Source organism: Miniopterus schreibersii (assembly GCF_964146895.1).
Source record: "Miniopterus schreibersii genome assembly, chromosome: 1".
Lineage (NCBI taxonomy): Eukaryota > Metazoa > Chordata > Mammalia > Chiroptera > Miniopteridae > Miniopterus > Miniopterus schreibersii.
This window is the reverse complement of record NC_138101.1, coordinates 37,834,383-37,848,941: the sequence shown is the minus strand read 5'-3', so window position 1 is coordinate 37,848,941 and position 14,559 is coordinate 37,834,383. Positions and strand designations below refer to the sequence as shown.

Here is a 14,559-nt window from a genome sequence, read left to right as displayed (position 1 = left end):
AAACCTGCAGTATATGTAAAATTTATAGTATAAATGTATCTACCACTACTGTAAAACTCTTCTGTGTACTTTAGAACCACAGCTTAGTTTATTACTATGTTTTAGACTTCTTTTTTCAAGGAATAAAATATTCACTGGTTATCAGACTTTTAGGGAGTTCTCATTCTTTCCAGTGCACCAAAGTTGCATTTCTTACTTTCTAACCCCAGGATGCACCAAATATGAAACAATTACAGATTCAAACACCCATTTAGAGAGCATTTAAGCATCTTTTTAAATCTAATTTTCAAGAGTGAGTGAATTATAATTATTTTTCCCCCAGTAAAATTAATTTCTCGGTTAATTTTGTCATCAGCTATTCCTATTCCCCTATCACCTCTCTGTGCTAAGTGACTTTTCTTGGTGCACTAATTTTCTACACATACATTCGCCGTAACACTTATCACATAATATTAAATTTTCTACTTAGTTGTATATCTCTTCCACTATACTCCAAGTTCACTGAGGGCAGGGGCCATGACTGTTCTTCTTTGATTTCTGGCCCTTGGGAAAAGACCAATGCACATTTGCTGGGCTGTTTTTAAAACTGCTTTGTCTTATCCATCAATGGAATCTCCTTTTTGGCAGGGACAGTGCTATTTTTTTTTTTTTTTGGTCACTTTCTTTATATGGTACTTTGTAAACAGAGAATCGCTGGTTATAGGGTTGACTCCTTAATTCAGAAGTAAATCCATAAGAGTTCCAGCCTTTGAGTGTGAGCCAAGAGACTTAAAAGGAAACAGTGACTCAGACCAAAGGAGTGACTGTTAACATCATTTCCCCATTCATTGTACCCGCCTGTCTTCCACCAACTCAAGTGATAGTTACTCTATTAAGTTCTAGGATAACTCAACTATTAAGAGTAAATTATAAGTCAGAAACATTTCTTTCCTATAGCAAGTCATGCATCAATAAAGGAAACCTCAAAGAAAGAGGAAAGTTCTGCAAACATAAAAGGGTTCCTAAATAATTTGTTCTTAAGTTATAGGAATTAATATTTTTCCAGTCAAGTTAAATGAGTTTATTTCCCAAAATCTTAATGTGGTTTGAGATATCTTACCAACCACAAAAAAAAAAAAAAACAACACCCTCAAAATTAAACTCTAAAGGCACTATGTTGAACAAAAACTAGCTTCTGGAAGGCAGTTATGAAGGATTAGCTAGAAATATGCTACCTTTCTGTTTTAGTAGGTGTGGCACATATCTACTCACAGTCCATCTAACTGCTGAATTGCTCCTGACTTTTTGTTCAGACAGGTTGACTTTTTGGTAAAGAATTCTTTTGTCCCCTGGTTTGTTGTGCAACCTAATATAAGAGTATGTAATTGTAATTGGCATATGGAACTGGATACTCCCTCCTGGATACTTGGGATTTATAGAAACCCAAGAGCATAATAAATGAACCTACATTGGCAATTATATTATTTAACTTATAGAGCAACTAGAGATTCTTTTTTGAAGAGAAGCTCTTAAGTAGAAATGGCCAGTGGACTTAATATTTCTCTGCATCTGAAATTTGGACACTATTGTGATTCCTTAGTTCACCCTCTCCTCACACACCTCCCTCATAAACTGAACAGGTTTACAATTTTGCATGGATGTGAAATTTTGCAGACAATTTTGCAGAATTGTGTGGAGTAAATGTCATCCTGTAATATTCCCTGGATGCTAGAAATGAGTAGACAATGTTAAAGTCTTCCTCATTACTAAAATAAAGTTAAAAAATTTTTTGTTATCCAAAAGGGATGGAAAATAAATGGCATACTTAATTAAATGTTCTGAATAATTGAACAAAGGGTGTTAATTGGATCAAAATATATTAAAATTACTTATGGGGAATTTGAGAGTTTTTTTAGAAACAAAAATGAATACTAAGATTGTATTACTTTTTACGCTAATCTATAAACATACAAATTATGTAGTCAAGATTGAATAAATAATTATACCTACATAAAAGTGTATTCCCAACAGCAAAATAATTAATATTAATTAATATTAAAATAATGTATTGTTAAATGTAAATATTTTCTTTTTTTCCCCCTTGACTTTTAGAAATGGAAATGCCGACAGCAGAAAATCTTCTCAATATCTGTAAGTTCATCACCAAAGACTTCTTTTCTAGTGAATCTTAATTCCTTGGGTGGCAAAAAGACCTCATCTTTGTAACGGGAAGCTTGCTTTTAGGAACTTGTGTGAAGGTGACTGTAGTTGGCCTTAAAACAAATGATATCATGGACTTAAAATGAGAAACACATTATCACATGCCAAAATGGCAGAGGGGATCTAGGGGTAATTAAGAACTTAGAATCTAAACCCAGCTACACATCAGTTTGGAGCCCCAGATCTGCTATTTACCACTGGATGAATTTATACAGGTTATTTAACCCCTCAAGCCTTTCGTTCCAAGTTGTGGTGAAGAGAAAAGAATGTAGCACAAGTAAAGTTCCTTCAAGAATTAAAATGCTAATGTCACCCCAATAAATTTAATAAAGAAACAAAAAGAATGAAAATACTCCTGTCTTTTCCAACTGCATAGCTGTGTGAGGCCAGATTTTCTTCATATAGTTTGACCAAAATAACATATCACATTAGATTGAAACAAAAAGTAGATATAAGAATTGAGCCATCTTTTATTAAGACAGACTTGCAAAACATAAAACAATGCTACTCTTTCCCTGAATTACACTGTTTTGCAAATATCGTTTTTCAAATAAAAATGTCTAATTTGTGCTTTAGAAAAAGGTTATATGGCTCATCATAAGCACTCACTAGATGTCAGCTGTTTGATTTCTATTGTGCCTGTGAAAACTTCAGGCCGAGGGTCTCACCATGGACTTCTGCTGCTACACGCCAAGCCCAGGGTGCCCAGAAGGAATCTGCACTAGGGGCCGGCAGCCTGCTTGCCCGCCCAGGCTTCCGCTGCATTCTCCTAGCAGCCGCCCCGGGACATGTGACCCCCCAGGGCTACCACAGCCTGGCCGCCAGGAGCAGCACGCCCTTATCTGCAGAGTGAGACCCACTGGGGTAGCTAGACTAGAGCCATCTCCCTCCAGAGCCAGGTGACACTGGCCCTGCCGGCTCTTACTACCCTTCACTCACCGCATAATTATTTCTGAGCAACCTGGGCAAAACTTAAACACAAAGCTGTATTAGATTACTTTGCTCTCTCATATATTTTGACTGAACAATCCTCAAATGACTTAATAAGACATCTTAAATCACTTATTCCAATTAAAACTTCAGTACTGATGTAATCAAAATCTACAATTAGGAATTTGAATAAAAGCAGTGGTAAGAAAGATATCAGTCAATTTATCTAAATAAATTTAGCTGGGGCACTAAACAACCATCTAGATCAGTATTCTGAATTTGACTTGGCCTGTCTGAGATTTTGATTGTACCTTAAATGAAAGGGGAGAAGAGGCTGGCAAGCAGAACCAAACAGGGTTAAAGAAAAAACAAAGTTTTGTTACATGACATAAAGTATTTAAAGTGCAGCAAAAGGCAAAGTAAAAGTTAGAAGAACAGAGAGGCTGTAAGAACTTGGTAGATTCTCTGGTGCTCCTGAAAGTATCAGCCAGAAAATCTTCATTATATTCCCAAATCCTTGAAATTTACCGTAGGACCTCTTTTTACATAACAAAGGTAACAAGGTGCTGGGTAAGATTTCGGCAAGGTAGTAAGGCAATACTGCAGAGGTAGCAACGGAAAGCTTAAGAGAGAACTCACAATGGCCGGGGATGAACAATTAAAAATTAAATTAAAATTCTGAGTAAGAGCAGAAGCAGGGAAGTTAGAGTCACCCAGGGGAGGTCCGCAGAGCTCACGGAGAAGCCTCTTTGTTTTTACATCCCTCTGGAGGAAGCTGAATAAAAGCCAACTTCCTTTAGGAGTTGTCCAAGCAGAAGGCAGGATAGGCAGGAACCGGGCACCTTTGGGCTCCGGATTGTTTGTTTTATCTTCTGCAGGGGCTATGATTAGGGAGCGGAAAGACGGGGAAAAGAAAAGGGAGTTACAGTCGATGAGTCAATATGAAAGTTCTCCCATCACAAACAGCAATCACAAAGGCGCTGTTTCAGCTCCGTGATTTTTGTGAAGAAGATGCCTTAACAAATGAGGTTCAGCTTGCATCAAAGAGAACAATGTGGAATCAGAAGCAATATACAAACTTGAGGACATCAGAGGGCTAGTAAATGCCCTTTAAAAAGTCTCCACGTCCCTACCCTGTGCTTCTAATTCCTTTCCACCCTCAGGAAAAAATATCTAAGATACATCTTGTCACATATAATTAACATTATCTCTGTAACACAATTGACCATCTAACCTTTCCAATTAATTTAAATCTCATTCTCAATACAAATTTCTTTCTCTAACTCGGAGATAGTTTCTCAACTTTAACACTATTGACATTATGGGCCAGATAATTCTTTGTTTCAGGGACAGCCTTGTATATTATAGAGTTTTTAGCAACATCCCTTGTCTCTGGTACCAATACCCACCTCCCAATTACTGCAACCAAAAATGTCTCCAGATATTGTCAAATTTCTCCTGGGGTTGGAGGGTGGGGTGCAAAAGTGTCCCTGATTAAACCCACTACTTTAATCAATGCCCACTGCATTGATTATGGCAAGTTTCCAGCACTCTCTAAATGCTTTAGGAACATAACACATTACAGAAAAGAGGTTTGCAGTCAAATATCATGTTTATTTCATTCATGGATTAGTAGACTATATAGACTTAATTTCTACAAACATTTGTTGAGCTCCTTTTATGTAGTAGGTTCCCTGGGGTAGCTTATGGCGATACATTTTTTTCTAAAGATATAGTTCCTGCCCTCTAAAAATATTTACTCATGAGGCTGACAATATTTAGTAAAAGATATCATAAACTGTTAAGGCATAAGCTCAGTGCTTCATTTGGAGTAACATGAGATAGTCAAAAGAATTAGAGACATAAAATAATAGTGAAGTTGTACTATTACTGACAATTTGCTTTAAAGATTTAAGAATCTATGCTAAGTGAAACAAGCCAGTCAGAGAGAGTTAAATACCATATGATCTCACTTATATGTGGAATCTAATGAACAAAATAAACTGGCAAAAAAAAATAGAAACAGAGCCATAGATACATGGAACAGACTGACAGAAGTCAGAGGGGGGACTGGCTGAAAGAAGGTGAAGGTATTAGCCAAATAACTATATGCATAACCCGTAGACACAGACAACAAGGTGGTGACAGGCAGAGGGAAAGGAGGCTAGGAGCTGGGTGGGGACTGGCAAAGGTGGGAGAATGGGGTCATCTGCAATAGTGTCAACAATAAAAATAAAGTTTAAATTATAAAAATTTTTAAAAAGAATCTAGCAGTTTCTCTGGATCCTAATTGACATGAAAGCAATCCTGATTCTGAGAAGCATATAACTCAGAGAAAGGGTTGACCATCTCCATGTGTTATTCCTTTTATCCAGGTATTGTGTATCGTAACTTGAGTATGAACAAATTTCTGTCTACTCTGTCTCTCATAAATATATCATTCATATTTACATTCATTCACACTTTCTTATGAATGTTTCCTAGCAATGATTACTCTAAACAACTGCTCATGAAACTAAAAGAGCACACATTTCCTTATGCAACTTCGTAACTGGTTGTACAGTTATTATCTCCCCAATTCCAACATGTAATTTCACCTACTTCTTACAACAGGCAAGGCCACACAGACACAGAGAGAGTGTATGTGCGTAATGAGAATTAGGGAGGGAGATGTCAATTTATTTTGAATGCTCAGGTAATTTCATGTCAGTAGTGAGTTGGTCCTAACTTCTCCAAGACTGAATTTTTTCTTTATTAATAGTTAACAGTGAAATGTATTATGGGGAATTTGTCTACTATAGCAACGTATGCATAAGCAATATGAATATCACAATATGCTAATAAGTTCTATTTTGAGCAGGTTGTGGACATCGCAGAATAACTTTCTCTGGCAACAGGATAGCAGGGGGCATGGATGCCGAGGTTGGGGAATGGCCCTGGCAAGCTAGCCTTCGAGAGAACGGTGTCCACCGATGTGGAGCCACTCTGATTAGTAACAACTGGCTTGTCACTGCTGCTCACTGTTTCATCAAGTAAGCTCTGGACCACATAAAGGCTTCAAAGCACTCAAGAACCTAAAAGTTTGATACATATCTTTCAAGAATATGACCACACAACACAACCTCCAATTGTTCAATACTATGGAGTATAGCCTTAAAATTACTCAATGAATTATCAGTTAAAAAAATAGACATATTCATTCTAATGCAGATTTGTCAGCAGTGACATTATTGACATTTTAAGTCAAATAATTATTTGTGGGGTTTTTTGGGGGGTTGAGGGGTGCTATTCTGTGCATCAGAAGGGATTTAGCAGCATTCCTGGCCTCTACCCACCAAATGCCAATAACATTTCCCTAGGATTGACAAGCAAAAATGTCTCCAGGTAGTACCAAATGTGTCCCGCAGGGTAAAAGAGCCTTCAGTTATGAGTCACTAAGCTAGATTCACTTCATTTAATTTTATAAAGAAACTTTAAACCCCAAATTGAGCACAGGTCTTCTATTTCTCATCACTATTACTTTTGGTATTATTTAATCATAAGTATTTGAATTCATCTTGAATCCTCCCATATATATTATATCCCTATTTAAAATAGTTATTTCTTTAAAGGACATATTATTACATCAAAAGTTTGCCTTTCTTTTCTAAAAGTGTTTTTACCCTTTTGTTTCATGCTTCATTTTAATAATTTCTATTGGTTTTATATCATATTTATTGGTTTTATTTTTAAACAAAAATCCCTCTCAAACTTGAGAGGTATTCAAAATGTTCCAGAGTACTATTTTTCAGTGCTTAATATAAAAACAATTTTTAAATTTATCTTTATTGTTTAAAGTATTATAGGTGTCCCATTTTTCTCCCCAATTGACCCCTTCCACCTTGCTCCCACCCCCTCCCCAGGCCTTCACCCCATTATTGACTGTGTCCATGGGTTATGCATATATGCATATAACTTCTTTGGTTAATCTCTTCCCACCCTCCACCCCCTTTCCCTCTTTTGTCTGAAATATGATCATCTGTTACATGCATCAATGTCTTTGGATCTATTTAGTTTGTCAGATTCTTTTGTTCATTAGCTGCTTCTTAAAGAAGACCCTTCAACATTTCCTGTAGTGCTGGTCTGGTGGTGATGAACTCCTTTAGCTTTTCCTTGTCTGAGAAGCTCTTTATCTGACCTTCAATTCTAAATGATAGCTTTGCTGGGTAGAGCAATCTTGGTTGTAGTTCCATGTTTTTCATCACTTTGAATATTTCTTGCCACTCCCTTCTGGCCTGCAAAGTTTCTGTTGAGAAATCAGCTGACAGTCATATGGGTGCTCCCTTGTAGGTAACCAATTGCTTTTCTCTTGCTGCTTTTAAGATTCCCTCTTTGTCTTTAACCCTTGGCATTTTAATTATGATGTGTCTTGGTGTGGGCCTCTTTGGGTTCCTCTTGTTTGGGACTCTCTCTCAAGCTTCCTGGGCTTGTAAGTCTATTTCTTTCCCCAGGTAGGGGAAGTTTTCTCTCATTTTTTCAAATAGGTTTTCAATTTCTTGCTCTCTTTCTGTCACCCCAATAATATAAATGTTGAGCCTCTTGAAGTTATCGCAGAAGCTCCTTATACTATCTTCATATTTCTGGATTCTTTTTTCTTTTTGCTCTTCTGGTTGGGGGTTTTTTGTTTCATCATGTTCCAAATTGCTGATTTGATTCCAGCGTCCTCTACTCTACTGTTGATTCCCTGTAAATTATTCTTCATTTCAGTTCATGTAGCCTTCATTTCAAGTTGGTCTCAGTTGTTTTCATAATAGTCTTATTAAGATCCTTGAGCATCCTTATAAACAAAATTCTGAACTCTGTATCTGTTAGCTTGCTTGGTACTATTTCATTTACTTCCTTTTCTAGAGATTTCTTCTGTTCTTTCCTTTGTGACATGTTTTTTTGCCTCCACATTTTGGCTGCTTCCAGGTGTTTGTTTCTATGTATTAGGTAGAGCTGCTTTGTCTCCTGGAATTTGTAGAGTGGCTTTGTGTAGTAGGTGCCCTGTAGTGTCTAGTGGCTCAGCCTCCCCAGTCACCTGAGCTGGGCCTTCTAGGTGCTCCCCTGTGTGGGCTGTGTGCACTGTCCTGTTGTAGTTGAGCCTTGGTTGCTGTTGGCATCACTGGGAGGAAAAGACCCCCGGGCCAATCGGCTGTGAGGACCAGCTGCAGTTATAGCCAAAGAGCTGCTGTGCTGGAGACACCCCTATGGAGCAGGATTTACTTCAGTGGGGCTTTGGTGTTCACCAAGTGCGCCCCTTGAGTGTGTCACTCGTGGATGTGGTTGGGTTGTAATCCAGTGTGGTCGAGTCTGACCACCAGGTGCACTGTCTCTAGGGCCTCCCGGGAGGCGCAAAGTCAGCCTGTGCCAGTGCCTTGCCCAGGGCCCCCCAGCATGAGCTACCCAGCAAACCGTAGTTGGCTGCTACTTGTGCTGGGCTTGGAGGTGCCCAGGAGAGGCCAAGCTCTGAGCCAATGCAGCTGCCGCTAGTGCCAGGCCTGGGGCCGCTTATCAAGCCATATGGGGCCCGCTGCTGCTTGTTTGAGAGATTTTAGGAAAGTCCTAAGCATGGGGCTCGAGAGGCCCCTTGCACAGAAAAGCCCCTGGAAATGGCCTGGATGAGCTGCAGGTGGGGAGGGGCGGGGCCTCCGGGAATCACGGGGCGGGGCCAAAGGCGTGAGTCAGGTGCTGGCGACTCAAACATGGCGCCTGCCTGCCCGCTGTGTGTGGGGAGGACTCGCCACAGGAGCCATGGCCTCCGCCAGCCCTTCTGCCTGGGAGGAAGCCGCCCTCCGCCTCTCGCCCGGATCTCAGGCAGGTTAGTTCCTCCCCGAGTGTCCCGGGTCCTTTCAGGCTGCTGCCCGGCGCTGGGCTCAGAGGGAGCGTCTGAGTGAGTCCGCGCCGGGCCCTTTAGAGGAGCTGCTGGGGCTCCCGCGGCCTCCGCGACCCTCAGCCACAGTCCCCGCTGGTTTCACAGCCTGGAGTTGTGGGGGCGTCTCTTCCTGGCCCTGGAGCCCTGGGCGGGGGGCCCAATCTGGGCCTGGGACCCCTCGCTCGTCCGGAAACCCCCGTCGCCGAGATGTCCTCCCAGGTTTACCCCGAGGCACCGGGTGTGGGCCGGCGGCCGAGTCTCCCGGATCCAGCCCCGACCCGCCCGCGTCTCCGCCCCTCCTCCCGGTCTCGGTGCTTCCTCAGCTCCCTGGCTGTGGGGCTTCTGTGCAGCCGGCTCTCAGGAGGCTCTGAGTGACGGTGGTTCTGGATTTAGTTGTGACTGTGATGTGGTTGCGGGAGGCAGCGATTGTGGCCCTTACGTACACCGCCATCTTGTTTCTTCTTAATATAAAACTCTTGATTAAAAAATAATAGTAAAGGTAAGAAATACCTTATTTATCATTTTAATGTAATGATATGAGGATTTTATATTTCCTTAATTTCTATGTTTACTCTGTCTCAAATGCTTGCCAATTTTTTATTTAATCGTTTTAGCTTGTGTTGTCATAATGATCTTTCTAAATCACCTTGAGTCTTTTCTGGACAAAGCAAGAATAAATTGTAGCTTCCATGAATTATCTTTTAAAATATAGCTTATTGAGTAATTCAAAATCTATCTGTGTTATTATTTTTTATTTTTTTGCAATTCAAATAGCTTTAATTTTGGGTGCTTATATGCACTATAGGAATTCAAAACATATCTATTGTTTTTAAAAGCATAAGATATTAATTCCTACAGCTCCAACTTTTAATAAATAAATGTGCTTTCTTTAGGGACAGTGATCCCAGACAATGGAGTGTTAGTTTTGGGCTTCTTTTAAACGATCCACAATTACAGCGAAAAATCAAGAATATTATAATTCATGAAGACTACCATTACCCTGCACACGATAATGACATTGCTCTTGTGAAACTGGCTTCACCAGTATTATATACAAGCAACATTAGAAGAGTATGTCTTCCAGAAGCTAATTATACATTCCCACCCAATTCAGATGTGGTGGTCACTGGATGGGGAACGTTAAAGTTTGATGGTGAGTCCCTAACCTTCCTCCATTACATCGTTTGAGTTTTAGGAGTTAAAAAACAGTTACACAGAATCACAGCTAAACCTAAGAAGTACTTTCTCTGAATCATTTTAAAAAGGGTAATGTGCAATCAATTGAAAATTATCCTCAACAGCATTCGTACAAAAACTACAATTTCATAGAGCTGTTTACCTTAATTTCCCTTAATAATAACTGTTTTTACAGAAATATATTACTTGAATAAGTAATTCATTTTCCTCCATTTCCTTAATTAATTCATTCATACATACATTCAATAAACATTTATATTGATTGCCAGCTTTGTTCTAAACACCGTCTATTAACATATTAACATTAATATATTAATATTGAGTATATTAATAAAATAAGCAAATATTCTTACCCTCATAAAGTTTACATTCTTAGCAAAGAAAAATAGATAATAATCCTGAAATATAATCAATAAGGTGATTATACAGCATGTTTTGTGCAGGTAAGTACCATAGGAAGAATGAAGACTATAGAGGACTGAGCATTTTTGATGGGATGAAGTGAGTAGTCCTTTGTGATAAGGCAACACCTAAGCAAAGATCATTTGAACATGTGTATACTGCCCTAGCTATGGAAAAAAAGATCCTCAGGTGAGGATTTAAAAAAATAATAAATAAATAAATAAACAAACAAACATGTGCATCCTGATGACCCTAATAATGTAAATATTTAATAGCTAGTTATATTCATAAATGCATTTGAAAGCAGAAGAAAGTGAAGCTATAATTAATTCTAAAATTCAGAATTATGGTAACAGCAGAAAATCTAAAAAAGATCATAAAATAAATGTTTCTGGAATATGAATTTTTCATTTTGTTTTATAAGGCATACATATAATAAATATAAAATTCAAAAAATTTTCAAAAGGGAAAAAATCCCATCACATGGGTGGACACACTATTTCGAAATATGATTATTCTGTGTTCTTAACATTATTTCTTACTAAGAAAGGAGACAAATAAAAGCTTAATTAAAATGTCTGTTTTACATTGATTTGAAAATTGTACATAGTGTTCAATACTAATAACCTAGCCAGAAAGACTAATATTGACTTTAGGAAAAAATATATAATTTCTTCTTCCTTTAGGAACAATTCCTAATATACTGCAAAAAGCAGCAGTGAAGATTATAGATAATAAGACCTGCAACAAGGCAGAGGTATACGGTGGTGTGATCACACCTGGAATGTTGTGTGCGGGGTTTCTGAAGGGAAGGGTGGATGCCTGCCAGGTAAGTCTGCCTATTCCATTTTCAAAAAGATTTATTCCTTATAGTTTTTAATTTTCAATTAACCAGCTCAGTTTTCTCAAAAGATTGACAATTATTAAAAGCTTAAGTATGTTTTATGGTGAAAGTAGCTAATTAAAATGATACTGCTTTCTGATAGGTCCCGTTAAAGTACTAAAGTGCTAAACCACCCTTACTATTATAAAAAGCTGAGTGGGAGTGAGGAAGAGACTCAATTTGGAATAACAATAAAGAGATGAAAATGGAATATATTGGTGACTTTAGGTCAAACGTCCTATTTCACTGAGAATCATTCAACTGAGTCCAGCACCAAATCATGGAACTTTCTTGATTTAAGATCTGTTTTAAGACCTTTACAAATACTCATTCAAGTTGTGACAGCTCTGTGATTTATGTTTATACTGTTATAAACCTTACTTCTCAAATAGAGACTGAGACAAAGAGAGCAAGTAATTTGTCTAAACTCACACAGGCATTAAGTGGCAGAACTAAGATTTAAACCCAGGAAATTGGGATCTACAGCCTGTGCTCTGAATGATACACTAAGCTGCCTTTCCTTATGCTTTATATGCTTCAAACACTCTTTTTTTTTTTTTTTAAATATATCTTTATTGATTTCTGAGAGAGGAAAAGAGAAAGAGAGATAGAAACATCAATGATGAGAGAGTCATTGATCGAGCCCCCATCTGGGGCATGTGCCCTGACCAGGAATCGAACCCTGATCGCCTGGATCCCAGGTCGATGCTCAACCGCTGAGCCACACCCGGCTGGGCTGCTTCAACCACTCTTGATGCTATTTATAAGCAATCATCAAAGAGCCAACAAAAGTGCTACCGTAGTTATTTAGGCAGACAGAATCAGTTATAAATCCAGGAAGACCCTTACTTTATTAATTCATTCTTTCATGTAATGATTATTTATTGACTACTAACAATGTACCAGACCATGTGCTAGGTGCAGGGAAGTTAAAAGTGAATACAGCATTATTCCTGACCTCTGGAGCGAGAAGACATGCAAACAAGTACTTGCAGTACATAATTATCATCTCTAATTACAGATCCCCAGCTTTCCAACTGTCGCACTAAACCTATTCTTCCAAGTCATGACAAGCTTAAATCCCTGTTTCTCTCCATTTTCTCTCAGTTAATCACTCTCAGCTCCATGACTCTCTTCTAACTTTATGCATTCTAGAACTCATGTTTTATTATTTCAACCACTCTCTTGACACCACCCTCAATGACTTCACCATATTCTACTTCCCCCGCACACATCCTAATAATCTCTAACCACTGAGTAGTCTATCTACTTTATTTGCTTTTATATGCAAGCTCCTTAACACAGCTAGAAAAAAATCGTGTAGCTTTGTAAATTGGTGTCATAATCACAGCTGTGTCTTTAACACACTCTTTAATGCATATTTCTTGGTGCTATATCAAATTTCATTACATTGTTTGAATGTATCCCACCATGCCCTTATATTCCTTAACTTATGACATTTCCTTCTACTAACTAGAAGAAAAAAAGTGAAAGCGATCACATGAGAACTCCTTTAATATCTTTTTTACCTGATTTATATTTGTACTTCACCTTCTAGGCTCACAATGAACAAGTTTCTCCTACTGTTCCAAGCTAATCTCTTACCTGTGTTCTTCATCCACTCTCTTTCCATCTACACAGATATTCAAACTTTCTATTAATTAGAACTTTCTTCCATATTTTCTAAACTGTTCGACTCTAATGGACTTTTCCACATATTCTGTCTCATTATTAGGTCTCTCCCTCAATATATCCTACTCAATCTTTCTTTTCTCCTTCTTGGCCAAATCTCTAAAGAACAGTTTACCATCACTGTTCCACATTCTCCATGTACTCACTCTCTGACTCACTGCTTTCAGAGCACTGAAAGTACTCTAGTCAAAATAACGAATGATTATCTAATTGCCAAAGCCAATATACGAGGAATGGAAGACAGACGGAAAGCAAGTCAGATAGAGATAATATGATCTATTAAAATATTTTGTCTGAGAAAGGTAATGAGGGCTTCAACTAATGCACAGTAGGAATGAAAAGACTGAGACAGTAACAGTTGAATAGACAAGATAGTGGGATGGATTATAGGTGAGGAAGAGTGAAAAGTAGTGGAATGAGAACACTGAAGGGATAGGCACATGCAGTCATAATGCTGAAAACTGGCATTGCAAAGGTAGAGCAGTTCCAGGTGATGAAAATTTTGCCTTTTGCTCCTTTCCACTCCTGTCTGGGAGTGACATGGAAATGCTTAATAAGTATGTGTAGATTATCAGAATTGAGGAAACCAAGAGACTGTGGTTTCATCCAATAGATGTTGAAATTATCCAGGATGACACAAACGATTAGAGCAAAGGAAAATTCAAATGCCAGTGTGTTCAGTCATTCTAGGAAAGTGATCTAAATATCAGTAGGTAAAAACCATAAGGAATGTAGAGGGTTGTTTAGCCAAATTACACAATTCTGAAAATTGGAGGAATATTTATACAAGAATGGAAGAGCAGTAGTCCAGTGCTGGTGGTGAGTAAATAAAAACCTTCCTTTTTCCCAGCATCTGCCTGAAAGTAGGAGAGTTTGGGGAGATAATCAGAAAATTCCTCAGCATACTGATGATTGCATAAGCAACAATGCCTTTTATATATCTTTGGGTAATAATTGAGTTGAAATTTTTCATACTTGTTTTCCATTATTGTATTTTATATCCAAAGACATAGACTAATATCTTTGATTTAAATAAATGACTAGAGAACACAAAAATATTCAAGACTAGAATCACTTTAATATTAAAATACTTAGGTTTTTTTTCCCTTCTTCTGTGCCTCCCTATCTTTATTACAAAAGAAAAAATACGCAGTATGCATTTTTAAATTATAGTAATTGTATATACTCATTTTCTTTCTAGGGTGACTCTGGTGGACCTCTGGTTACTGCAGATAGTAAAGGCACTTGGTTCCTTGTTGGTATTGTAAGCTGGGGAAATGAATGTGCACTTCCAAACAAGCCTGGTGTCTACACTCGAGTGACGTACTATCGAGACTGGATCATGTCCAAAACTGGTCTCTAG

The 14,559-nt window shown here is 38.3% G+C and overlaps 1 protein-coding gene across 1 annotated transcript in view; it reads left to right on the top strand.

Moving 5' to 3' along the window:
* The window catches only part of LOC308563051 (transmembrane protease serine 11C-like), a gene marked incomplete at both ends in the record, with an annotated part of 50,704 nt that extends 36,145 nt beyond the window's left edge, over positions 1 to 14,559 (top strand). The window contains 5 exons of the mRNA XM_081149724.1: positions 2,854 to 3,048; positions 6,027 to 6,161; positions 9,916 to 10,175; positions 11,308 to 11,450; positions 14,398 to 14,559. Coding sequence (XP_081005850.1) covers positions 2,854 to 3,048; positions 6,027 to 6,161; positions 9,916 to 10,175; positions 11,308 to 11,450; positions 14,398 to 14,559 — 895 coding nt within the window. The remainder of the gene's footprint in view (positions 1 to 2,853; positions 3,049 to 6,026; positions 6,162 to 9,915; positions 10,176 to 11,307; positions 11,451 to 14,397) is intronic.